Raw genomic sequence first — 26,333 nt, 5'->3', positions numbered from 1 at the left:
TTTAAGGGATTTGGGACATGCAACGTATACGGTGTTTTTTTGGTGGCACATTGACAGTTCGGCCATCTAATAGTCAGTGATCACTACTGCCCGTAGAAATTTCAACCATTCCTTACATCGCCAATGCACCAACCTTGGGAACTGTGATGTTTGATCCACGCTTGTACTCGCTTACTCATCCTTCTAACTGAAACATAACAATAATAATTATTGCTAGAGTATTTGATGAGTGCAAGCCCGTGTGGGTCGATGGCCACAAGTAAATGTATGATATTTGATACAATAGTATTAATTCCTCAGGGAAAACAAGAAATATACAAACAAATGTTTACCGTTCAATAGTGTCAATAACGTTTATTTTTATAATTAAGCCTGTTATTTGCTATAACATCTACCTACGAGTGAACAATAAGTTACGAGTTGTATAAACACTGTTTCGAGTTAAACATAATCCATATTTATACTATTTTTTTCTTTGAATTTGTTCTATACGATGATATATTTTATTTATTCGTTATTGTTTAATTACTATTAATTAGTTCTGAAAAAACAATTGAATAAAAAATTATTTATTTTTTATTATTTTCAAATATATAAAAAAAAAATATTAATTATTTTTCAATTTTAAGTTTTGCATGATTTGTTTCTTGTCTAGACTAAGTAAATGTTTAAACCCTTATGTAAAATATATGTATATTATCATATAAATATATTATTATTTAAATAAATATATAATTTGACGACCTCCGTGGTCGAGTAGTGTGTACACCGGTTTTCATGGGTACGCCACTCCGAGGTCCCGGGTTCGATTCCCGGCCGAGTCGATGTAGAAAAAATCATTAGTTTTCTATGTTGTCTTGGGTCTGGGTGTTTGTGGTACCGTCGTTACTTCTGATTTCCATAACACAAGTGCTTTAGCTACTTACATTGGGATCAGAGTAATGTATGTCATGTTGTCCAATATTTATTTATTTATTACTATATAAATATATATATATATTACTATTATTGTACTAACTAAAACATAAAAAATAAATATTTTTTGTTAAAATAATTATTTATTTATGTGATATTATGATGTTTGTCTTGTTTTTCAGATAAGAACTGGTCGAGGTGAAACTCTACGATGGGCCGTTTGTGTTCCAAGTGGGTGTGACGCGAACGCCGTCGCGGGCTTCGTTAGTGATGTTCTCTCTCACACTGTGGGTAACTCGACAGGCGTTGAAGTCAATGAGAAGGATTGTTACACTCGAAAGCCTATGATTGTTAGCAAACTAGATATAGCGTTCTTGTAAGTTGTAATAAAATTACTATAAATTGATAAGGACATTAGGGCTTATTTATAGCCCGTTTTGGATAGTGCTGAACCCCAAAATTTTTATCGCCAAACATAAATACTTTGAACTTATAATTTTTTGAGTAAAAGAGTCAATGTAATAATACTTAATGCTTTTTCTATTTTAAATAGAATTCGGCCATTGTATTATTATAATGGTCACCAGATAAAAAAATAATAATACTAACTACTTTAGGTAGTAACGTTAGTATACTGTATGTGATGAGTGAGTATGAGTGAGGTAGCACGTGGTAGGACAACACTTAGTGAATGAATGAAGTGTATGATCCCACGATATTTATTCGCGTATCAACTGTGTAAAGAATCTATTATATTTCTTATACTTCTATTATCTACGAGCAAAGGTGATTGCTTCCTAATAAATACCTCATTTGAAATACCCTTTCCCGTTCTCAATGAAAAAAAATATTAATTTTAAGGTTTAAATATAAATGTCAAAAGAGATTGTATTATAGAATTATATTATTATATGTATTAAAGACATTTTTGTATGAATATTTTAAAATATTTAATAAAAAAAGTCTTTGCCAGTTTTTTTGAATTGAAACGGGATTCGACGGAGTGTATTATTCAAGTAGAATCGTTCTTATTCCATTATAAATTTGAATTTAATATCTCTTCAAAATATTTTCAGATTAAAATCCGATTAATAAGTTTTAAAACAGGAACATTCGTGAATCTTACATTATTAATAGTAACGTGGAACATTTCAGAAGACTTGCAATAATATTGGACAGAGATTTGATTGGTTCTATACTGAATCACACTTATAATTTGTTTTATTTTAATATTGGACAGTTTGTTTAAAGTTCTCCATAAATAATATTGAACGTGGTTTTTTAATTTGTCTTTTTTCAGAGGAATAATGTTATTTTTTGGAGTGATCCTCTTATTCACAACCGCCTTCGAAATGTACTCAATACGTTATATGAAAAGGAAGACTAGCCCAATGTATGATCTCATAATTTCGTTTTCATTGATAAACAATACAAAGAAGATTCTATCAACAAAACAGAATAACAGTCTCGGATTAGAATGCATCAATGGGATTAAAGCCTTGGCCATGATATTTATTATTGCGGGCCACGCCTGCCTTTTCATCGGAAGTGGGCCTGTTATGGATGCTGAAGCTTGGGATCGAGTAAGATTGTTTGATAAATATTTTCTATTATCTAATCAACTGGTCTCGTTGTCTCTTTGAGGTCCCGGGTTCAAACCCTGGCTTAGGTAAATAAAAAAATATTGTATATATCTGTCTCAGAAAGTCTCAGTAGCAGCAAGAATTTTGGAAATTAGCAGTATTGTCACAGAAAGCTCGTAAATAGTTCTGGACTAATGGACTTAAGGACTAATGGTAAAAAAAGTACAATGGCCAGGAGAACATATTGATATAATTTAGCGTGGCTCTGTTAATGCTGTGTTTTAAAAGGATTAATTAAAATCAAAAGTCAATGTTTGGCTGAGGTAACCAGATTAGTGATCTCCTATTTAGCTCCATAACCTTTCTATTAATACGGCAATTATTGACGCAATTATTGACTTGGCTATTATTGACGCGCGTCTGTTCCAGTCTTAAAATGGATATTCCATATATTTCCCTTTTTTTTCTAAATAGGACTCAATAATTTACATTTTCCAATTTTGATTTATTTTATTTAAAATAAATTGTATTTGAATATTAGGTTAAAAGTGTTCCAGAAAACATACAACAATAAAAAAAGTTGAAAATTCTTCATAGTATAACTGAATTTTGTAATTCATTTACTGTAATTTTTTTTATTTTTAATATTTGCAGCTCATTCGGGATCCAGCTAATGCCTTCATGTTGAACAACACATTGCTTGTGGATACTTTCCTTTTCCTGAGTGCATTTCTCTTCAGCCGGCTTTTGCTTATTGAACTGGACAAACGAAGAGGGCGTTTGAACGTTTTGCCAATACTAGTTTTCCGGTATATCAGGTGAGGAACTACAATTTCCACTTGAATTATAAAATTCTAATTTAAAAAATGCGGATTAAAACTAGTATTTTTATGTATTTGAAATTAATTTAAAATTATCATAATATTACGCTTAATGTTATAAGAATTATTTTATTCGAATACTTAAGTTTGAATAAACTTTTTCGAAGATATATTTTAATGTTTTACTTTTTTTATACTTAGTCGATATTGTAGGTCGTTATTATGGTTGAATTATAATTTGATAGTTGTTTCGTGCCGCAGTACATTTCGTGAAATTGAAATAGTAGCTTCAAAAAGAAATATAATGTCGGTATGAATTTTTTATTAGGTTTATTTTAACATTTTAAAATATTAAAATGTATTAAATTAATGTTTTTCTTTAAAATTATTTCTAAGTTACTCGAGTAAATTCAAATGTAATACCTAAGTTGAAACGTTGACAAAAGTGTTCAACGAATATAAAATAATAACTTAACTGGCGTTAGTTTTTTCTACAAAGACTGAGCGTTCGTGCCTTCTTGAATTTAATTGCTTAATATATTCTTTTAGGGTTACACCAGCGTACATGATTGTCATACTGTTCTACATGACGTGGTTGCCAAAGATCGGGGAAGGACCTCTGTGGGAAGGCAGATTACGTTTAGAGCAAGAGAGATGTATGGACAGTTGGTGGGCCAACATCCTTTATGTTAACAACTACATCAAAACCGAAAGAATGGTAAGTTTTATAACAAATATTGGTATAAATAATATCGTTTAATTTTTCATATATATCTTAAAAATAGTTTTAAGTAATTGTTTTGGCGTTTTTAAAGTTTCAAATGATTTAATGTCGGATGGGCAGTTACATCAATTGGTCCATCTGGTTGTTTTCTTTAAGTAAATATATTTAAAGGATATATTTGGGCACTGGTGACCTTTTACCATTAGGTCCATTTACCAGTCCGCTTACTTTTATTTCAATTACAGCCTCACTATTTTTGTGTTAAATTATTTAACTGTATCTTTGCAATGTTAATAATGATAATTTAATTAATATTTCCAGTGTATGTTCCAATCGTGGTATTTGGCCGTGGACACGCAGCTATTTTTCGTGGCCCCGATCTTTATCTGTAGTCTGTGGCATTGGAGACGGTTCGGTTCTATATTTACTGCGGTGGCCACTTTCGTTTCCCTCGTCATCCCAACTGTCATCACGTATAAAGAACGCCTGGATCCGACGTTGCTGTTTTATGCTAAGTATGTCAAGTGTTTTTAAGGAGATCCCTTCACCCGCGAATTGTTTGTTGTGTTTTGTGATCAACGTGTTTGTGTTTTATAAAATATTACAATTCGTTTGAAAATAATCGTAGAAAATTTTGTTTTGATATTTCTTGGCAGGACATATATAAATTGAATAATACTTTATTGATAATGACGGTTCACAAGTTCACGAGAGATGGTACCTCAATAAGGAGTTCTTTGTTTAATTGTATTTAATCAGTACTTTTTAAAATTGGATTACACATACAAAAGTTTTTAGTTTAACTTGGTGGTAAAGCTATGTACAAGCTGGTTTCAGTAGGGTAGGTAACACACGCATCACATAACATTCTAAAGACAAACATCAATAAGAAGGTATGGGCTCAAGAGATATAGTATCTTAAAGGTTGGTAGTACATTGGCGAATGGTTGAAATTTCACACCGTGACCATGTCTACTGGTGGTGGTAACCACTTACGACTTACAAATTACAAAAAAAACCAATACGGTTCATTACATCGTCACACTCTACCAATTGTAAGTGCGTATAACTAAAACATGATGTAGGTGGTAACTATTTAAGCGGGCTAGTATTTTAAGCTATGGGAATGTTAAAATATTATAATAATACTTTTGGATACGAAAAATAATAGTTTTTTAGAGGATGTCTGTCGAGAGTATTCAACATATTTTCTCATAAATTTGTATGTATTATATGGATCAGTTTAGGGCGCAAAAACGCCTGTGATATTTATTCAAAACCTTTTATTTTTTTATTTAAACTATTATTTGATTTCTTTGCAGAGAGTTCACAGACTTCGCCACGAATTTTTACTTCGTCGAAGCCTATATACGGACTCATATGAAAATGACTCCATATTTTATGGGCATACTTACAGGGTATATATTACATAGGATTCAATTAGAAAAGTAAGTTACCATAATTTGTATTTGATTTATATTTAAATACTTCGTGATCCTTATAAATTGAAGGAGAGCGTCCTTCTCCCCCTGACTGATACCAGTCACGGCAGCCAATCTCAAGGGAGAATCATTACATAAGGCATATTATATTAGGGCAAAAGTGAACTGTGAGCGGAAAGACAGCTTTGCCTCTATTCCCTCAATCCGATGAAACGGCATATACAACACGACCGGAAAGAGTCAGGTCCGACAGTTACACGTACTTCCGAGCTACGGGAATGTACAAACTTGCATCTCTCAGAAGACAGGTTGCTGTTGATAAGTTTTCAATAACCTTTTATTGACCCGACCTGGCGTATGAACCCTGGACCTCACGAATTGTGGCCTTAGATAAACCATTAAACCTACAAAGTTATGCCGTTTATTTCTAATTATGTGCAATAACAATATATTTTTGTGAGCTTTCGCGTTCGGGAATTTCTAGGTTATAATTTATATAATAACCACGCTGATGTACGCTGTTTTTCATAAAAATACATCGACAGATAGATAAAATGATGTCTTACATAGAATCATGGTTTTAATAATGATTATGTAGCTAGTGTTGCTAGCATTAATGCACTATGTTAATTGATAATCTGTTAATTTATAGGAATGAAAAGTTAATCCATGGAATTTGTATATAGTTAGTTATATTTTTTCAATTATATCTGTAGTCATTTTTTTTTGTGAGAGAAAATAGAGATCCACTTATGGACCACGAATATATATATATCAACGCAAGTAAGTCTTATTTAACGGGACTTACTTTTGGTATTTTCAACATTATATGTTTATTTATGGAACATATTCTCACCAATGCTAGCTAGCTAGTCCAAATACATTTACTGTATGTGTAATTTTTATTTCAGTTATGAATTTTCAAATCTTCTCAAGACCTTCGGATGGCTGACTAGCATCGTTCTAGGCACGGTGACAACTTTCTCAGTCAGTTTATTCTACCAGGATTGGTATGAATACAGTACAATTGAAGCCGCCGCTTACATATCACTCCACAAATTCGCATGGAGTATTGCCAATGGATGGCTGATTGTGGCCTGTGCTACTGGCAATGGAGGTCAGTTAATAAAAAAAAAAACATATATTCTGTAAATAACAATATCCAATATTACAAAACAAGAAAATCATCCTAAAATATTATCCACAATTTAAAGAATTGCTTAGATATAACTACAGAAGTTCGTTCATTGTCTCTTTAGTGGAAAGGAAGAAAAGTTTAAGCGTCAAAATACCCACTTTAGGAAAATGAGGTTTAAGGTTTTTTCTTGAAATCTCATTTCTAAAAAGTAAATGATGATGATCATACATAGGCTGATTTTGTCTCTTGACTCGACCTTACAATTCCATGGGACGATAATCTGATAGGTTAGGAGAAAGATGACAAAACGCGGGACTAGTCCTTTACAGTGCTTTCCGAGGAGGAATTGATACATTACTAAGATTCCAGGCTCTTGACCAAGAACCTCGGTTTCTACAACCTCATAATCACTAGATTAACAAGGCAGTTCATTGAAATTGAACAAAAGTTGATTAACTACTAAAAATGAAAAATCTCTTTTAAAAAAGGCTACTTAACTATACGCTAATGAATTAATGTACTTCCAATACATAAAAAAAAAATAGAAAGATCTATCGCAGGCACCTTTAATTTGTTTTGTCGCGTGATACAAAGGTTGTGTGGAAATTCTCTCCTGTCAGTGTGTATCTTATTCATAGCGTGTTGTTTCGTGTTGCATGCTTTGGGAAGGAAACTGCATCTTGTGATAAAGTGGCTGCTGTTAACGTGGAATAAGATCTCTTCTAAGAAAGATCTTGTATAACGCAGAATAAAAATAATTTAATTCGGTTACAGCAGTGCTATTCAGTAAGAAATCAATCATAGTCTGTCACTCGTAAAATATTGACTCATCTACGGTGATACGCCAATTTTATAAGTGAATCCTATAAATTTTATAATTATTAGAATGAATGTCGTATATCACATTCAGGCATTTTAAGTTCGTGTCCTGCAGTGAGTTTCGAGTTTCTTGTAACAGAATCACCTGCGATTTTATTTGGATTGTCCTTGCCTGTTTATTATTTTAATCATTTTTGACGACAAGTATTAAAACATGACGTAATGTGACGCATTCCTTTCGTCAATCATTATGCTAAGCGAATATTCAGGATGACGGTCACACCGTCCCGTTATGTTCAAAAGTTATTAACAAAAATACATATAACAATAGAATACCGACATAAAATACTCTGGAACTGATGACCTAATACTTAAAGTGTTGTGGCAAGGAGTATACATAGCGGAAACTATATCTATATCATATATTCTTCCGAACTTCTGTGTAAATTATAATATACCCTACGTAAATAGCAAATGAACAACTTCATTATATAGACAGCTGTTTTGCAAAAAGTACTACGTAACAGACAAATAGAGGCTCTTATATATGTTGAGTAGATGAAGTAGGACATACAGATTGATTGTCCTTACAGCTGTAGCGTAATCGTTGCTTTTAACCTGAATATTATTTCAAATCAGACTTGTTTAAGCTAAGTTTAACAAACATATTCAACTCTCTCTATAATTTAATAACAGATTTGCAACTTGATATCTGACAAGTGTATCGAAAAGTTTTGTTTGTTAAAATAAAATATTGCGTGGAATTTTTAATGAATGACTAATTAATCTGAAATAAAATTGAATTTGTATGTAAAATATTCAATAGAGTTCCAGCAAATGATACTATTTTAATAATGTACTCCAAGGTATCCATATTGTAGAATTTCAAAAAATATTCGTTCGTCAGAATCTATATTAAAATGAATGGCTTCCATAAATAATTTTAATATGAAATCGCCGCCGGGAAAAGCACGTGTAGCAATTTTAACGTACATTTATATTTTTTAAAAGTAAATGAGTTTTTATTAAAATGTATGACAAAAAACAATTTTGTGGACGAATATATGTAGATCGGGTTAGTGAAGTTAATTTCCTATGGTTATTTGTTGTTATAACAATTTAGTAACTAGTGAGTAAGTTTATTTAATAAATATCCTAAACTATTTTTAATAAAAGTAATTTTTGGGATGCAGGTTAATAAAATCTTACCAAAGGTCTGACTAACGTGGCTTATCAACTTATAATTGTATCTTTATTATCTTAATGATTATTTGACGCTACATCAATGAATATAACGATTTTTTTCAAAGGATGCGAATTCAAAACCTGAAGCTATTTATAATGATATTACATGATAGTAAAGTTTCTCCATATCTTACTTATTAAAGTAAAAACCTGTTCCGTTTCCACCCGCTGCTTTGCCCAAGTTTCAAGGGAAGTGGGTTGCAGATGTTAGGGGTAAAAAGTATTTGCTATTGACTACAATCTACCATCTTAATGAAACGGATCTTAATGAAATTTGGTAGAAACCAAATTTCATTAAGATCCGTTCAGTTGTTCAGTTGTCATTGGAAGAACAAACATCCATATAAATAAACGTGTATATAGTATTAGTAAGTTTTAATTCCTCGTTGCCTTGTTGATATCGTGACTGACTGATAACATTGATCTTGAGGCGTAGTTTTCTGTTAAAATCGTAAGGCCCTTGGTTTTACCACTCATGTTTCTGGTTGTTTCAAATTGCTGTCACATCAGTCTATAAGAGTGATGGAATAGATAAGGGCTAGGAGTGATTTATTCGTGCTATTATATTTGCACAATAATATTTTCTTACAATAATCGTTGAAAAGAAACTCTTTGGTGGATGTTAAGCTAAGACAAATTCTGTTTTTTTTTTTTAAAGAACAATACTTAGTTTTGTTCGAATATGATCTTCCGTTACAGAAGCATTACACTTACTTTTTAATATAAAACCACATGCTATACTGCCCAATAAAGAGACAATAAAATTAATATTACGATGCATCTTCCCGTGGTTCTTTTCTACAATAAATATTGCCGATAGCAGTGTACACTTTAAAATAATATATGTATATAAATAGGTCACGATTATAAGTCTCCTAATAAAAAAAAAATGATTGCATGTTTACATACCGGAATATTAAAAGAAAACTATGAACTCGTAAAATCTTAGTTACAATACGAAGCAGAAATCATCCAGTTACGATCAAACATCTCATTAGTGACTGTAATTATTGACGATTGCAGGTATTCTCGGAAAACTTCTGACGTGGAAATTCCTCGTGCCGATTGCGAGACTTACGTTCTGTGCATATCTGGTTAATGGAATTATAGAATTATATTACGTGGGCCAATTGAGACACCCTCTCCATATAACATTCTTTACAGTTGTGAGTATAAAAAAAATTTTTTTAATAATAATAATTATTATTATGATGACGATGTTTATACAACTATAAATGTTATATATTGTTATTATACATAGTAATAATTATATTTGGTATACGAGTATTCGGTAATAATAAAATGTTTAAAAACAACCTAGATGACCAATTATGAAATGACAAAAAAAAAAACATTGCAAGACAACTATCAGCAATTACTACTAAAGTCTATGTAAAAAGCAATTATTAATAAATTAGTAGTCTCAATCACCATACGATTTTCGGCCTCTGGTTGGTTAAATAAATAAATATCATATATAATTAATGTTATTTTAACCAATTTATTTTGTTATTTCAGGCGGCAAATGCAATCTCCCATATCGTCCTAACTTTCTTCCTTGCACTTATACTGTGTATAATATTCGAGTCTCCTCTGCACGGCATAGAGAAGATTTTGCTAAGAATGTTTGGTGAGTACTCATAATATGAAGTCACTTTTGATCAAACTTTTTCATATCATCTCCTAACTTTCTCGATGTCAGTAGATAATTAAATTGAAATAGCATCTGATGCTTAAACCTTTGATTATTTCTTTGTATGTGTAGGTAAACTAAAAATTGAGAACGCGTCGAAAAAATAGTACACGCACACTAGTAAACTAGTATGACGTTTGGCATGTTTTAAGCGTAACTATCACGCACACTAATATAATACCTACAGTTAGCTTATAGTTATTTTGTAATGCGACATGTTATATACATGTCTAGATATGGTGTTTAGACTGATTGGACGATCACTAATTTTTAAGTGCTTTTTCAATCCGCTGCTACAAACTTAATAAATGCACTTTTTCAGTATCAACGCGTAACAATGATTCTTTACTTTCCTTCATTTTCGTACTTCCAAATAATTTTGCATATACACTGACATTGGAAATAGTTTGTTTTATTCATTATTATTTTTATTATATTGTTCAAAAGATTATCTTTAGATAATCTTTACTTCTTATTGAACGGTCAGCATTTTAAATTATATATTATTTTAGATGAAAAAAAAAAAAATATTTATTATTATTTTCAGCTCGACCAGTATTAAGTGATAATGCGAAACAAGACGTCTCATGCGAAACATCGAGAAATACTAGTCAAAGTAAACTTGATATGTAGTTTTATTATTATTATTAGATAATCCCTTTTAATATATCACACTCGCTTTAAGATTGTAAATATATTTGTTGAGTGTTGATATATTTTGAATATTGTAAAAAGTTTTTATGTTAAGTCCAATTCTTGTACATACATGAGTTAGAATTTTTAAATTCTAAGTTCGATTCCTGATTAGAGAAATATAACGAATAGTGTTCGTTATATGAATATTGGTTTTGGTTAAGGTGTGGTTAACTGTAAGCACATCCAGTTGGTGGGAACTTCCATCTTTTAAATATAATTGGTAATTTAAGGTAGAAAAATAATTGTATTTTGTATGCAACAGCAGTTTATGATGAAGGATTTTATCGAAGCTTTTATATAAAACCTGTGTGCTCTGATAAAGGTTTTAAAGGAGTGTATCATACTAAATATATCACAATTTTTTATATATCTCTTTTGTATTTAGTTACTTAGAGACTCTCAATGCTCAATGTACTGTAACGTTTCTGTAACCTTATTAAGATTTATATATATGTATAAATAGTGTATTTGTTGTGATGCTATGAATTTTATTATAAGGGTATTTGAATGTATAAATATTTTTTTAAAGTATAGTTAGGGATGTATTATCAATCAATATAATATATCGTTAGAGTGTTACCATATTACAAGCAATGTAAATAAAAATGCTTATATGTAAAATAAAAAAAAAAGGGGCTTACGTCCTGCCCGTGTACGTATATCAAATGTCGTAGCGGTTAAACGGTTGAGAAATTTATATGCTTCAGCGCTTTCAAGCAGTGATTTCCAAAAATGTGGACAGTATAAAAAACTTCTATATGAAAAAAATACATTTAAGTGACAATTTTCAGTTTTAAAGGGTATCGATGTCCACCCTGCTAGAATACGCGGCTGATATCAATATCAGTGTACAAAAAATTGTTGACATTTCAATGTATTGAACCTCTGAAACAGCGCATCACGTACTTTAAAATATTTTATTATCTTTTACCAATATATACCTAATAGTTAATTTTTAAACCTTATAAAATGTGCCGCATAACATTATAGTTTATAATTAATTACAGTGAGAAAAAAAAAATTTTACACATTTTTTAAAATAATATTTACAAATAGCAATTATCTTAATTAATTTGAAATTCTGAAGGTTTTAATTAAAAAATCAATGTGTCAATTATACCGCTGACGTCGTCTGACGAAAACTCATCATGAAACATAAGCAGTAATTAAAAACATATAAAATACAGACACGTAACTGTTCTACGATTTTACGTAATTATTTCCTATTTAAAATAATGATTATTATATAATTAAATATTTCTCTTTCACTAACGTTTTTACAAAGTTCGCTCATTCAGTCATTGACTTGATTTCGATGAGGTCGTTCGATAATATTCAATAATTTATTTAAAACTCACGTATGAACATTAATACATTTAAATATTTAATAGTTGTTATAGCTTGTAATGTTGTGCGTATGTAAAGCTTTAAAAATATAATACTGGTTTTAAATGCAAATATACAATTACATATTACGTAAATTTAAAAAACATAAAATTAATAGATGTTATGGTTTTAATTAATTATCTTTCATGTGATGTATAAATTCATAATATAGAATTTGTTACTTTAATTCAACGTTGTGGGTGACTTATTTAGTGTACAAAAAAATTAATAAAAAATAGTAATATTCATTACAATATGAATAATAGTATATATTTGTAATATGATATATTTAAATGTTACTTAATTTTTATAGAATATATAGAAATAGTAGTCTTTTTAAAACATATATTCATCGTAAGTTTATCTGACGCTAATCGATAAACAACGTCTATGCGCCCTAAATGTTTATAAAAAATAAAACAATTACTGTTCAATTAACAGTATTATTATGATTGTATGATATTTTGTGAGTATTTGTATTTTCATTATTAAGTGTTGGAATGGACTGAAAGTGATTTTTCAACTTTGATATTAAATTTTTATATAAATAAAAGCATTTTTATTGCAAATTCCTGTATAAAAAGAAGACCGAAAAATATTATTATGTTTTAGTATAATTATACGAAATTGAAAAAATTAAAAACTTTTTTTTTTTTTTTTATCATATCGGTAGGTGGACGAGCAAATGGGCCACCTGATGGTAAGTGGTCACCACCGCCCATAGACAATGGCGTTGTAAGAAATATTAACCATTCCTTACATTACCATTACGCCACCAACCTTGGGAACTAAGATGTTACGTCCCTTGTGCCTGTAGTTACACTGGCTCACTCACCCTTCAAACCGGAACACAACAATACTAAGTACTGCTGTTTGGCGGTAGAATATCTAATGAGTGGGTGGTACCTACCCAGACGGGCTTGCACAAAGATTTTATACTTTCTACGAACCGATAAAGATTTTATACTTTCGTTTCTGTTGTGATAAAGTTTTATAACCTATATATGAAATAAGGTACGCCAGACAGACAATACATATATTATTTATGATTTTAGGGAAAGAAAATACGTGCAAGTTTTGAATGATACTTTTCGTTTTATTAACCAGGGTCGAAAGTCGTGACATTCATAACGATTCATATATATTATTCAATGAGTCACCTCAGTTGAGACTTACGTCTAATAGCTGTAATAAAAGTTTATAAAACCGATTTATTGTTTTCACAACATAAAATGTCGACAATTCCGAATGAGTTTGCTTAATAAAAATGTAATTATTATTGTAAAAAAAAAAATACTCTAAATTATGACAAAGATTTTGTACTTTCTAGCTAAATATCCGATAAACTCTATGTTAAAGAGAAATAGCTTGGAAATAGTGTTTTCGTAGATGCCTTAAAACCTATCCTTTGAGATCTTAATACAATGACTAAGAATCATGTGGAAGGGTGTTGTAGAAATTATCGCGGCTGATCTCCCGACTGACTGGCGACGTACCTTTTTCGAAACGTAAATCTCACTTCTCATTCAAGGCTGTAAATAGTGTAACACTATATCTCAAGAGAGCACATATAGTCAAAACCAATATGTGTCTTAAACAAAGCGTTCTCAAGAGGCGAGCATAAGTTAGACAGTTTTCAATTACTACGTAACTTATACGGTTTAGGTGCAACCGTCAACTATTCGGGAAACTGTTGTAAGGCTCATCGTCGACATAACAAAGCTATATGTAGCGTGATATGATGCTATACTTATTAGTATTTTGAGAATATTTTATTTTAAAATATTGAAATTTAACTTGCATAATTGTAAATAAAGCAACAACTTATGTATTTTACTAATGCTATAAATGCGTAAACGAAATGGATGGATGGATGCTTGTTACTCAATCGAGTTAGAACGGTTGAACTGGTCTGATAGATGTTTGTTTATAATTGATGAAGTCTAATACTGTTTAAATGATTATTACACCACCAGAAAGCTCATTAATATTAATATTTTAGCCTGAAATAGTATTTTTAATCAATCTGCTTTATCCACGTGGTCTGACCAAAAACATTGTTTTAAGTAGATCTAAAAAAATTACCATCTATATTTTACTAAATAAGTCACAATATTACGTCAAACATAAATTGAAGACAGAGAAAAATCACTAATCAATACAAATATAACTACGATTTAGGATGATTTATGTCACAAATTGAATTTTGTGAAGTCACAGGTTCAGTTCAGTATTTATATAAAATTACATATATTATTTTACTCGTGACAAAACTATTACTAACCAGAGTAGGTTATAAAATACTACCAAAGTGAGTAAAGATACGTATACAATTACTATACTATGTGGTTACAAGTTATATTATTTCAAGTCAATCACGTAATTTGTAGAATGAAAGAGGCAACAGTTGATTGATGACGACTTAATAATAATTGTTACCGCACACTATTATATTGTTTCATTTAACTCTTAGTGTGAGTGAAAGGAGACAGCTATATTTAAATAGTACTAGATATATAGCGCTGTTTCGTGCTATAAGATAAGTAGCTTAATAGCCTAATGTGTTGGATTGTATTTAAGCAAGCACGTTGTTGGTGGATGGGAATTTTCGTGGCGTAAGCCGGCTTAGTACTCGACGCATTCTCTTTATTACTCATATATTCAGCGGTTTACATCACAGGTAATACGTTTGAAGCTTAGTGTGGACATTTTGAAAACACACTTGTTTAATTGAATAAGTTTTCGGTGGACAGAGATGTGGAATTGCAGACTTCCGAATTTATATTTTAGTTACAATCCGGAGTAGATTTTTTATGAATGTGTATTAGGATTTGTTTGATTGTTTATTAAACTATCTATTATTTTTTAATCTTATTTTTAATTTTGAACGGTATATAAAATTTAAATCGTTAATTAATAATTTCATACCTTCGAATTTTTGAGGATGATTTTTATTTTAAGTTTATATCGTTATATATGCGATGGCTTAAATAATATAATCGTAAAAGTTATTGCTTTGTATATTTTTTTATTAATTCAGGGACAGTATTTTACCTTACTTACCTTGCTTTATTTTTACAGCAAAAAATGTCTAAATGCCGATTGAATGATTGGAAAAGTCTAAAAGAAATATGAGAAGCTTAGAAAATCGTCTAATAAATAGAATGAGCGAGACCATGATGAATGACACAGTTTCGTTCAATTTATTGTTCATTGACAAACAGAGATGGCCCAGTGGTAAGAACGCGTGCATCTTAACCGATGATTTCGGGTCCAAACCCAGGCAGGCACCACTGAATTTTCATGTGCTTAATTTGTGTTTATAATTCATCTCGTGCTCGGCCGTGAAGGAAAACATCGTGAGGAAACCTGCATGTGTCTAATTTCAACGAAATTCTGCCACATGTGTATTCCGCCAATCCGCATTGGAGCATCGTGGTGGAATATGCTCCAAACCTTCTCCTCAAAGGGAGAGGAGGCCTTTAGCCCAGCAGTGGGAAAATTTACAGGCTGCTAATGACTAACAGAAGTAATTTAATCAATATTTATGAAAAAAATTGCCGCTTTTCTATGATCTATCTTGCATTTTAAAATGTTTATTTGTGATAAATTTATTACTTTGAAGATAAAATAAAACAGTTTTTGACGTATCTACTTTAGTCAACAGAAAACACTATATCACCAAGTACACAGCTAACAATATACACACATAATCTGATACAAGTGCTGTCCAAAATATACAAGCGGCTGTCCCTTTAAACGCTGGAACCAGTTCAAATCTAGATAAGTTGCGGAGCGCTATAATCTTTAAAAACAGAGAGAATTTCGTCTGAAATGTGGCTGTTTTTATTGTGTAAAAGCTTAAACCTTAAGGTTTACGTTGTATTAAGCTAAACCAAATACGCCTATACAAACAAGTATTCGTTTACACGCGTTATTCTTGTCATACGTGCAGGGTCAAGAATATATCTTTGGAACAAAGGGCTCATGTATAGCCATAATTCCGTAAGTAAGCGAAAGCAAACAGTTCTACAGTAAACATGGAGTGACGTGAATATTAAATCTCTCTGTTTCTTGTCGTATGCGACTCGGTACATTGTTCATGAAAAGTGTGCTTGATATTTGTAAAATCTAATTTTAACAGTATTGATTCTTTAATCTTTGAGAATTTAATCGTGATTATTATTTTTCACGATATAATAGTATCATAATTTTAATAGATTCAAATCTAGTTTTTATTAGTTGTTAATTTAAAAAAAAAATGTATATAATGAACGTTATTCATAAGGTGCGATAGTTAATTGCAATTAGTGATGTCACAGACTTCTAGCTAGATAGATTTACTAATTTTTTTGCATTGTATATGTATTTGTTGCGATAAAATAAATAAGAAAATAATGTTTGTAATTTGAGATAAGTTGTGAAGCAATTAATTAATTATTATAGTTTAATGCACGAATATTGTTAAAATAAGAAATATTTATAATATAAGATAGTTTTTATCATACTATTAGATAGTATGTATTAATAAAATTAATTAAATTAACGTATGATAGAAGAATAGCTACTAAACAGCGGACGAAACTTATATTGGCTCGGGCGAGGACCGCGTAAAATCTTATCGTGTCTAAGCAATCAGCTTATAAGTCTGTCTCTCTTTGTAATTAATCTATAGAGTAGTGTGAAAGGAACTTTACTCTGTTGACTCATATTTTTATATAATAAATACGCAAAAATGTTTTGTACAAAGCGAACAGCAACAGGAACCTGGAACAGCCTGTATATAACTCACAGGAAATTTAAATAAACTAATGGAAAAAAGTATATTTCCTTTGAATAATAAGGGTGTCTTTTTTTTACAATTGAAATTATTATAAGTTATGCGAAGTCTTTTAAGTTATTCTAGTTCATACAAACAACATGTATAAAAGTTGAAATGTTTCTCAACGTTTTGTATTTATATTTCTTTGTCGCTTGCAAACCTATTTGCATAAAGACGTTGACGTTTCAACTTTGGTTTATAAGCAAGTTTATGTAATCACTTATACTAAAATTTGTTTAAATAATTTTGAGCATAATTATACTTTTAAAAATAATCACTTGGTTGTTGGGCTGTCTGTCTGGGTAGGATATCATATATTCTACTACCAAACAGCAATACTCAGTATTTCTGTGTATCGCGTTGGAGGGTGAGTGAATTAATGTGATTACAGGCACAAGGGACATAAATAATCTACCAAGGTTGGTTGTGCATAGGCGATGTAATAATGTATAATATTTCAAACCGTGTTAGTTTCTATGGGCGGAGGTGGCCACTTACCATCAGGTGGCCCATTTGCCCGGTCGCATACTTATACTAAAAAAAAAAATAGGAAATAATAAAGTTTGATCAATTTCTTGTAATATGGACCGGAGTCAACCAGACACTCTGGAAAAACTGGTTGTAGTAGGGAAAATTGAAGGCAAAAGATCACGCGATCGATTTACCTACCCAATGGTCCGATCAGATTCAAAACATAACGGTGCTCAATATTCCGACTGCCCTGAGACTAGCCGAGGACAGGGTTGTGTGGAGGAAGCTATTCGACACATCGGTGAAAGCATTTCAGGACAAGCACGACCTTCAGTAGTTGAAGCACACGATGATGAAGAAGAAAATAATTTGATGACTTTTCTAAATTACTTTTCGCTTTTGTCACAATCAATGACCAGTTATCATGGTTAGATTACAATAGAACAACTTTGTTAATGTAATCTATATTTTAAGAAGAAACAAAATAATTTTGTCTAAAGAATAATTGTTGTCTAAAAATTGATTTCATTCCTTAAGGAGGATTCCAAAGAAATGGAATTTTATTGTTGCAGATAATAAATTTCAATTTATGAAAATTACATGTTACAAAAAAACACAGATAAAAAAAAAATTCCGCCTTGACTCAATTTTCGAGAAAATGGTTGACGAGACGAGACTTTTTTACCCTTTTAAAGACGCTCGTACCACCTGTGACGCTTAAATTATGTAAATATTTTTAATTCAGACTCGCGGGCCTTTATGTTTTGGTAAAGGAAAATTTTTAGGTCAAATTGAAAGGAGACGCATCTTTGATGTACTTGAGGAGAGTGAGATGTTTTGTTATAATAGCGCTCAAGGAACATGAAGCATTTTCAATATTCAAGGTTGTATGAAGCTTCTTGAATCTTTGATTTTGAAATTCTCATTTTTAATTATATATCTTTGATTTTGAATTACATTCAGTTAATTTATTTCAATTTGCTTTAAATTTAGAGATTGTCCTCAATTTCGTAAAGATTTATTTGTTTGCACGCACAGAATGTGTATTTTTATGTTTCTATTGTTTATTTTATTCTTTTTTTATATAAAAAGTTTAACTTTGGCCAGAAATGTGTAATTAAAAACTTTGGTGTTATTCCATACAACAAACTCGAAACTCATAGTATTATACGATCTTAAAATGTCAGAAAGTGAGATGCAAAATTGACTAACTTTTACACGATACACGTATCAAAAAAACGTATCAGTTTCCAATATTTCACAAGTGAGATACGAAGCGACTTCTTACAAAATAGCTCTGCTGATCAAATTTTCTTTAAATTCACTTGAAAAAATTATCAGATCTACAAATATAAAGTACAAATCATTAGAAGATTTTATTTACGAGTAACTTAACTCTTAGTATATATGTATCAAATCAGGTAAACGAATTTTAAACCAGTTCTACACAATCGATTGAACAGAAATTTTGCAGACTCGTGTGGTGGTGACGATAAAATCTAGTATACCAAATTGAATTCTATGCAAAATTTCCTAAGCGCTCTATTTGTAACTATTATTCCTTTATCGACTTATAAATGTATTGTTTAGATGACTGATATATTTCATTGCATAAAAGTGAAAATATATTTACAAGTATATTTGAATTGTCATTTGCAATATTACATTGAATGTAAAGTGCTCGCCTTGGAATGTATATTTATTATAGACAAAAATCTCAATAAATTAATCCTTACTAATTTAATCCCCACTAAGACGGAGTTGGCCCAGATTGAGCCGAGATGGCCCAGTGGCTAAAACGCGTGCATCTTAACCGATGATTTCGGGTTCAAACCCAGGCAGGCACCACTGAAATTTCATGTGCTTAATTTATGTTTATAATTCATCTCGTGCTCGGCGGTGAAAGGAAACATCGTGAGGAAACCTGCATGTGTCTAATTTCAACGAAATTCTGCCACATGTGTATTCCGCCAACCCGCATTGGAGCAGCGTGATGGAATATGCTCCAAACCTTCTCCTCAAAGGGAGAGGAGGCCTTTATCCCAGCAGTGGGACATTTACGGGCTGTTAATGCTAATGCTAAGGCTAAAAGACAAAAAGAGTTACAAGAAGGCTTATCATTTGTTAAAATGTAATAAAATAATCCATACTAATAGTAAAATTCTTACTAAAGTTTATTCTATGATAATGTTTTGATAAACGATTTATGAATTATTGTACGGATGAATCCTGTGCGCTTCCACTAGTTCAGCATACAAACTCAAATTTCATTTATGTCATATTTAATGTCAGCTACGGTAGAAATGCTATATCGTTGAAGAATTCGTCATTTCCTCTTAATATTGCAGCAACATCGCCCGCCTTGAATTCCCCGGTGCTTTATTATAAATATACTTGGATACGTTTTATTCAAACTAGTGAATACGCCTAGCTGGAATGTAATATTTTTCGAGAGGAATGAGATAGTCGGCCGATCCACGACAAAAGTGCCAATTTCAACGTATGTTAGATTGATTGACGTTTCGATAAAATGGCGAATGCTCTCGAATCGGAACAAACCAGCGATGAGAGTTTTATTTTTTTTATTTTCAATAACTGCACATGATGTACGTTTATCATGCCGATTCGACAAAAATATATAAGTATTTTTTATAGCTGAAGTTTAATACTGGCGATTGAGGGTTATATGGATACAAAGATAGTTTAATACATGATGAGGCAACCCACTTATTTTCCTAATCGCTACATGTAAGTGTACACTGTAAGCTGCTAGTGTGTGTTCTATTACTACGCTACGAGTATATATGTGGGTATACACACACTAATTTAAATGATAGAAGCGATTCATAGTCAACGGGAAACTTGCTTTGCTCTACATATTTACGATTTCAAATAACAATGTTATTTATTCAATGTGCAATGTTCTGTATTATTATATAGACGACCTCCGTGGTCGAGTAGTGTGTACACCGGTTTTCATGGGTACGCCACTCTGAGGTCCCGGGTTCGAATCCCGGCCGAGTCGATGTAGAAAAAGTTCATTAGTTTTCTACGTTGTCTTGGGTCCGGGTGTTTGTGGTACCGTCGTTACTTCTGATTTCCATAACACAAGTGCTTTAGCTACTTACATTGGGATCAGAGTAATGTATGTGATGTTGTCCAATATATTATTTTCTAATAAAAAAATTTGCAGGGAATATTTTATCATATTGGTACCACATTTTCGCACGTAGAACACCTTGGAATGTTAAATATGTTGGATTATTTCAGGAACGTATGTTCCTAATTACGTTTGCAGGAAACCCGATTTTATTAAAAAATATTGGTATATTATATATTTTTAAATCGCACTTATATTTGCATCACTCCAAGGTATATAAAATATATATATTTGTAAGTCTGTTATGCAAAATAAATTCAATTAAATATCAAAAATTAAATTAAATACATACTAAAATTTAATATATAATTCTCAGCGATCGCTTTATTTGATTCAAAGCACATTAAATCACAAATATTTATCGTGAAACTTAATTCGAAATCAAAGAATTTCAAATACTCATCTTCTAGTTTTTCAACGTGCTGACATAGATTGGCCCAAATGTCATTTGTTTTTACATTTGATACTTTTTATCAATTTTATTTAAAATCATTTTTGAGTGTTTGGAGTATAATTTTGATTACCATTTGTGATTATTGACTGTATGTAGGAATGGTTAATATATTTAGTGACCACTTACCATCGGCCTAGGTGGCCTATATGCTCGTCCGCTAACCTATACCATAAAAAAACTTACTGGAAGTATAATCCCAGTTAAATTTGAATAGACATAACTAAGTGCATCTCATTAACTAAATAACTTACCGCCTCTATAGCAATCTCGGCGTCAGTTGCGGAATGATCTCTATAAGAATATTTTCGCTGGAAAAACGCATAACTCTTTTCCCACACATGATGTTGTCTGTGAAGACACCGGAATACCTACTAAAAAACCAGTCTAACCTATTGGCATATTGGGCGAAGTTATAATATGTTCTATAATTTCTCAATAAATGAGATATTTAAGCAAACATTCTTCTTCAAATCGAACTGATACTTCATTATCTTAAATGTATAGTTATAATAGACTTTGAGTTAACAAAACTCTTAAATACCTTTTCATTTAATTAATTAATTATCAAGAACGTCATAGGGAATCCAATTTTTTTAGGAAAAAAAGTAAAAATAAAACGAGGTTCGACTATATATGATTATTCGCTTTAAATATGATAGTTAAATTAGTAGTGCGTAGTTAAATAGCTGACAAATAAGACCACGCACACATTTGCATTTTTTATTCCACTAGCGAATCGCTCCGGCTTTGCACGGGTGCAATTTTTTAATAAAGTACATGAAAATATAATTTAAAACGTATATCACTTAGGAATAAGGTAGTTTCCTACCAATGAACAACATTTTTAGAATTTGATCCTACACATGACATAAATACATATTTTTTAGTTTTAGTTTGCTTGTCACCCTCCACTAAATTCGCGGGCGAAGCTGCAGGCGGAAAGTAGTTTACAATATTGAACAAATATATTCTAGAAACACAGAGTACGTTTCGAATTGTAAGGAGAGTTAAAAAACGGCTATAAAATAAACATTACAACTAATTATACTATAGTTAAACTAAATATAGTTTAAAAATATTCAAATAAGTTTAGTATTACTGAATTCTAAAAGTAAAATTTTAAAACAAAACTTAGTTTCGCTTTACATAACTTTTGCTATGAAAAGAAGACGTTCTGCTTACTTTTTTTTTTTAACCATTATACTTGATGACTTTGAATATAAGGCATCTGAGTGAACTCGCAAACTTTTCTCAAAAAATCACGAAATGCAAAATGCATTCCAGTTTTGTACAAGCTGAAGTCTAATTACGGAAACTTTGTTTGCGTAGATAAGAGAATTTTATGATGATGGGGTGAAAACTTACGTTTATTCTTCGATGAAAACTAATGCATCCACACTATATTCGATCAGGATTTACAAAGAATCCTCTGCGAGATGTTGCACTTAGAGTCAAACTTGTAAGTCATTACAGCGGTTAAGCGTATCAATACACGAACGAGAGATTAGGAGTCTACATTATATTTTGTTTGTCAAGTACACGAATATTAGTCACATACGTACACACTCTTAAATACAAAACTTGTAATGCGATAATGGAACTCTGGGACATAAAAATCAAGAAAAAACTTTGAAATTCGAAGTGAACAGCAAGTAATAAACGATAATATTTTTCTATCGAACTAAAATGCTCGTATGAAATTTCATTGTAGCAACTAAGAAGTGTAACGAAGTTACAAACGAGGTCAAAAAGCAATTTCCCAGCAACAGAAGAGCAAATCTCCCCGGAGCGTGACGCTAGTGATTGTATCGCTTGTCACGGCGGTCGCGAATCATGTGTGAACTACGTCGCACCTGATGTGAATTTGTTGATATTTTGGTACATTTAGAAAAAAATATTATATATTACATTCGACAAAATAAATATTTATGGCATAATATCTATGTATTCTGTTCAGATGTATATACTATGGAAATTTTGCGTTGAAATCCAGTAAGACGAACCCGTGTAGATTAAATGGTCTAAGGATTCTTAGGATGTTAAGGTAGTGATAATTTTTTGAGATATTTGTTACTAATATCCTTTATATACTAATAACACGTTTTATTTTAAAAATAAATGAGAGAGGTACTTCTTATAATTGAGGTAATTACTTATTCACTTTTTTTATTTCCATGTATTAAACCTTTTTAAAGTATAACTTAAAATTATTTAATAAAAGCATTAAAAACTATCAATATAAAGTTTGTGTTCTTAATTTAATTTCAATGAATAAAATTAGGAATTGCTTAGTAATTTTGCTATTCAAATTTATTAAATACTTTGTAGAAAAGTAGTGAAACAAAAGTTTATTTGGTAGGGATTTGTGCTGTTTCAATGGTTTAAGCATTACTACTTTGTATTGCTTGTTTCCGGGCTTGAAGGCTAAGTAAGCCAGTATAATTTTACACTCAAGGGACGTAACGTATTAGTTCGCATGGTTTGAGGTATATTTACGCTTTTAGAAACTTTTGATATATCTTACAGTGCCAACTTATTGGCAGAGGAAATATACCATTGTTCCTAACAGACGCTAAAAAAAAAAAACTTGTTGAGAAAACTGATGCTAATGTCATCGTGTCTTACTCATAGACATATTTTTTGTTTTAGATGACTGCGCGAGTGACTTTAGTAATTTTTCTTTCTACTTGCTACTGCATACGGATCTTAACATAACTACCGTTGCCCCTCAAAATTTCCATCAGCGTGCTGTGGACGGACTGTAAGCCGGATTGCAGCGTTTCTGCTAGTACCTGATCCTGCTCGACTAGTGGAACGGCGAATGCTACTCTAATAGTAACGTTCTAATTGTATCATATACCGCAATATTCAATATAAATACTTCTATCTTTCAAATATGGAATAGGTATTACATTGTAAATGAACAAAAATATATTTTGTAACATCGTAACGAATTTACATGTGGTTTGGTATTCGCACATGATTTGCGGGAGCCGTGACAAGCGGCACTATCGCATACGTCACGCTCTGAAGAATAAACGTGTTCATTTGATCTGCGAATTGAATATATTTCGCTTCTTATATTCTTTTTAGTTTATTTGATACCAGTTGTCATACGACGTTTCGTCTCTTGAATTACATATAAATTCGCACGTATGTTTTGTATACCTTCTAGATTCTCAGAAGAAAAACGTAAATTTTATTTCGAAGATAAAAATAACGAAGGTATCGTTCCATCATAATATGTATCGTATCATTTTTGTCAAAACATGTATATATGCATAATTTATGGTATTTCATTCGATAAATACAATTGATTCGTTAACCTTTACCTGAAATTAAACAAAATATAAAATCTTAATACTAGATAACAGTAGAGCTGCTCAGTAAATGAATCCAGTATTCGTCGTTAGATATAATGACGGGCGTAACGGTTCATTCGACATACGAAGGTTCCCTCATAATGTTTCCCTCTATAATTATCGATGGCATAATATTTCACGAAAAATATTTATAAACAATTAAATGTCACGCTAATATAATTAATTAAGGACACGATAGGTCCTAGCTTATACTAACATAGTCTTCAAATGAGATATAGATCAGGTGTTGGCTATCCTAGCTAGGCTACTTCAATAACTTGTATTAAAGATAATCAATCCTCTCCCCGAAAGTTGAAATAATTGAAATGTATCAGAAATATATATTCTATGTATATTATATGTTCAATACTATTTATTGAGTCTATTTAATGTATATCTGTATATTTATTTCACTAATAACTTACTTAGCTTATAAATAGATATAGTCGTATATTTTTATTAAAATCAAAGATTAATATTGTTTATGGTAATGTAATCGTAATATAGCTTTATAATATCAAGTCAGATAATATTAACCTCTGTGATAACATTACTAAAGAGTTCAGGTCAAAGGTGCTGATTTATGATGTATTTCAATCTTTTTTAGTAATACAAATGAACTGATAATTTTATTTAAATTTTTAAAACAGTCTAGTGTCTCAGAGTGGTCTTGTAGAGCCACAAGACCATTTTGGTATGTCCTGGCTTCAACACCCGTACCATTGAAAATTATTGCGTTTTTTCCTCGAATAATTCTCAGTAGCAGGCTGTAGTCTGGAAGTTGGTAGCACTTAGGAGGCATGTAAGGCCGTTCTTGAGCCTATTTTTTTCCGGTTGATTTAAATTTCCGTTCCATCGGATTTCTCTCGATAGAGAGTGTCTATGTTTGTGCATACCCTTGGGAAATATAATATCACTTATGTATTTTTGTAGTCTTATTTGTGAAAAGCTACCATAGTTGAAATCAGTCAGAAATATATCACCAACTATTACTTTGTACAAAGAATGATAATTATAAATTTTTAAATAAATCATTCTTAACCTATTCGTCGAAAGGCATGTTTATCTAAACATTTTGTAAGAATAAGTCCAATTTCGTAAATTATTAAAAACTAGTTTTTGCTCGCTGTTTCACTTGCGTTTTAGAGGTTAGGCATAAAAATAAGTCTGTAGTGTCCTTTCTTGGGGTTCCAGCTTACTTCATATCAAATATTATCGAATATAGTTTAGTGGTTTTTCCGGTAGGGTAGCAGATACACAGACAGACTAACAAATATATGTTGTATAACAGGCTACTCTGATTTTGATATTAAATAAGTAAGTACAAATTTAATACATCATTATTTTTGAATAACCTTTAAACAAAAAGCGTCTCGAACTACTTATATTTACTTTCAATATTCGCTTGGTTCAATTTATATGAATGAACAGTTGGCGTTTAAGTCTTACAATGAAAGTAACCCTTTTAAGTAAATAAATATTAGTGATTGTTTTTGTTGTAATTTACAAGATTATTTATAATTAAAAAACCCCCTTAATTTTGCAATTAATATATTTTGTGATAATTTTGTCCTGTTTGGTTTTAAAAGCGAATTTATTAAA

The 26,333-nt window shown here is 31.1% G+C and overlaps 1 protein-coding gene across 1 annotated transcript in view; it reads left to right on the top strand.

Annotated features, from left to right (window-relative positions):
• Positions 1 to 12,088, top strand: part of LOC125077928 (nose resistant to fluoxetine protein 6-like) — a 52,618-nt gene extending 40,530 nt beyond the window's left edge. The window contains exons 3-12 of the mRNA XM_047690046.1: positions 1,098 to 1,291; positions 2,216 to 2,498; positions 3,153 to 3,316; positions 3,869 to 4,037; positions 4,365 to 4,558; positions 5,366 to 5,491; positions 6,397 to 6,602; positions 9,711 to 9,853; positions 10,206 to 10,317; positions 10,928 to 12,088. Of these exons, the coding sequence (XP_047546002.1) occupies positions 1,098 to 1,291; positions 2,216 to 2,498; positions 3,153 to 3,316; positions 3,869 to 4,037; positions 4,365 to 4,558; positions 5,366 to 5,491; positions 6,397 to 6,602; positions 9,711 to 9,853; positions 10,206 to 10,317; positions 10,928 to 11,013 (1,677 nt within the window). The 3' untranslated portion in view covers positions 11,014 to 12,088. The remainder of the gene's footprint in view (positions 1 to 1,097; positions 1,292 to 2,215; positions 2,499 to 3,152; positions 3,317 to 3,868; positions 4,038 to 4,364; positions 4,559 to 5,365; positions 5,492 to 6,396; positions 6,603 to 9,710; positions 9,854 to 10,205; positions 10,318 to 10,927) is intronic.
• The last annotated feature ends 14,245 nt before the right edge of the window (positions 12,089 to 26,333 follow it).

Source organism: Vanessa atalanta, chromosome 4 (assembly GCF_905147765.1).
Source record: "Vanessa atalanta chromosome 4, ilVanAtal1.2, whole genome shotgun sequence".
Lineage (NCBI taxonomy): Eukaryota > Metazoa > Arthropoda > Insecta > Lepidoptera > Nymphalidae > Vanessa > Vanessa atalanta.
Note: the sequence above shows the minus strand (reverse complement) of the source record. Positions and strands in the feature narration are given on the sequence as shown.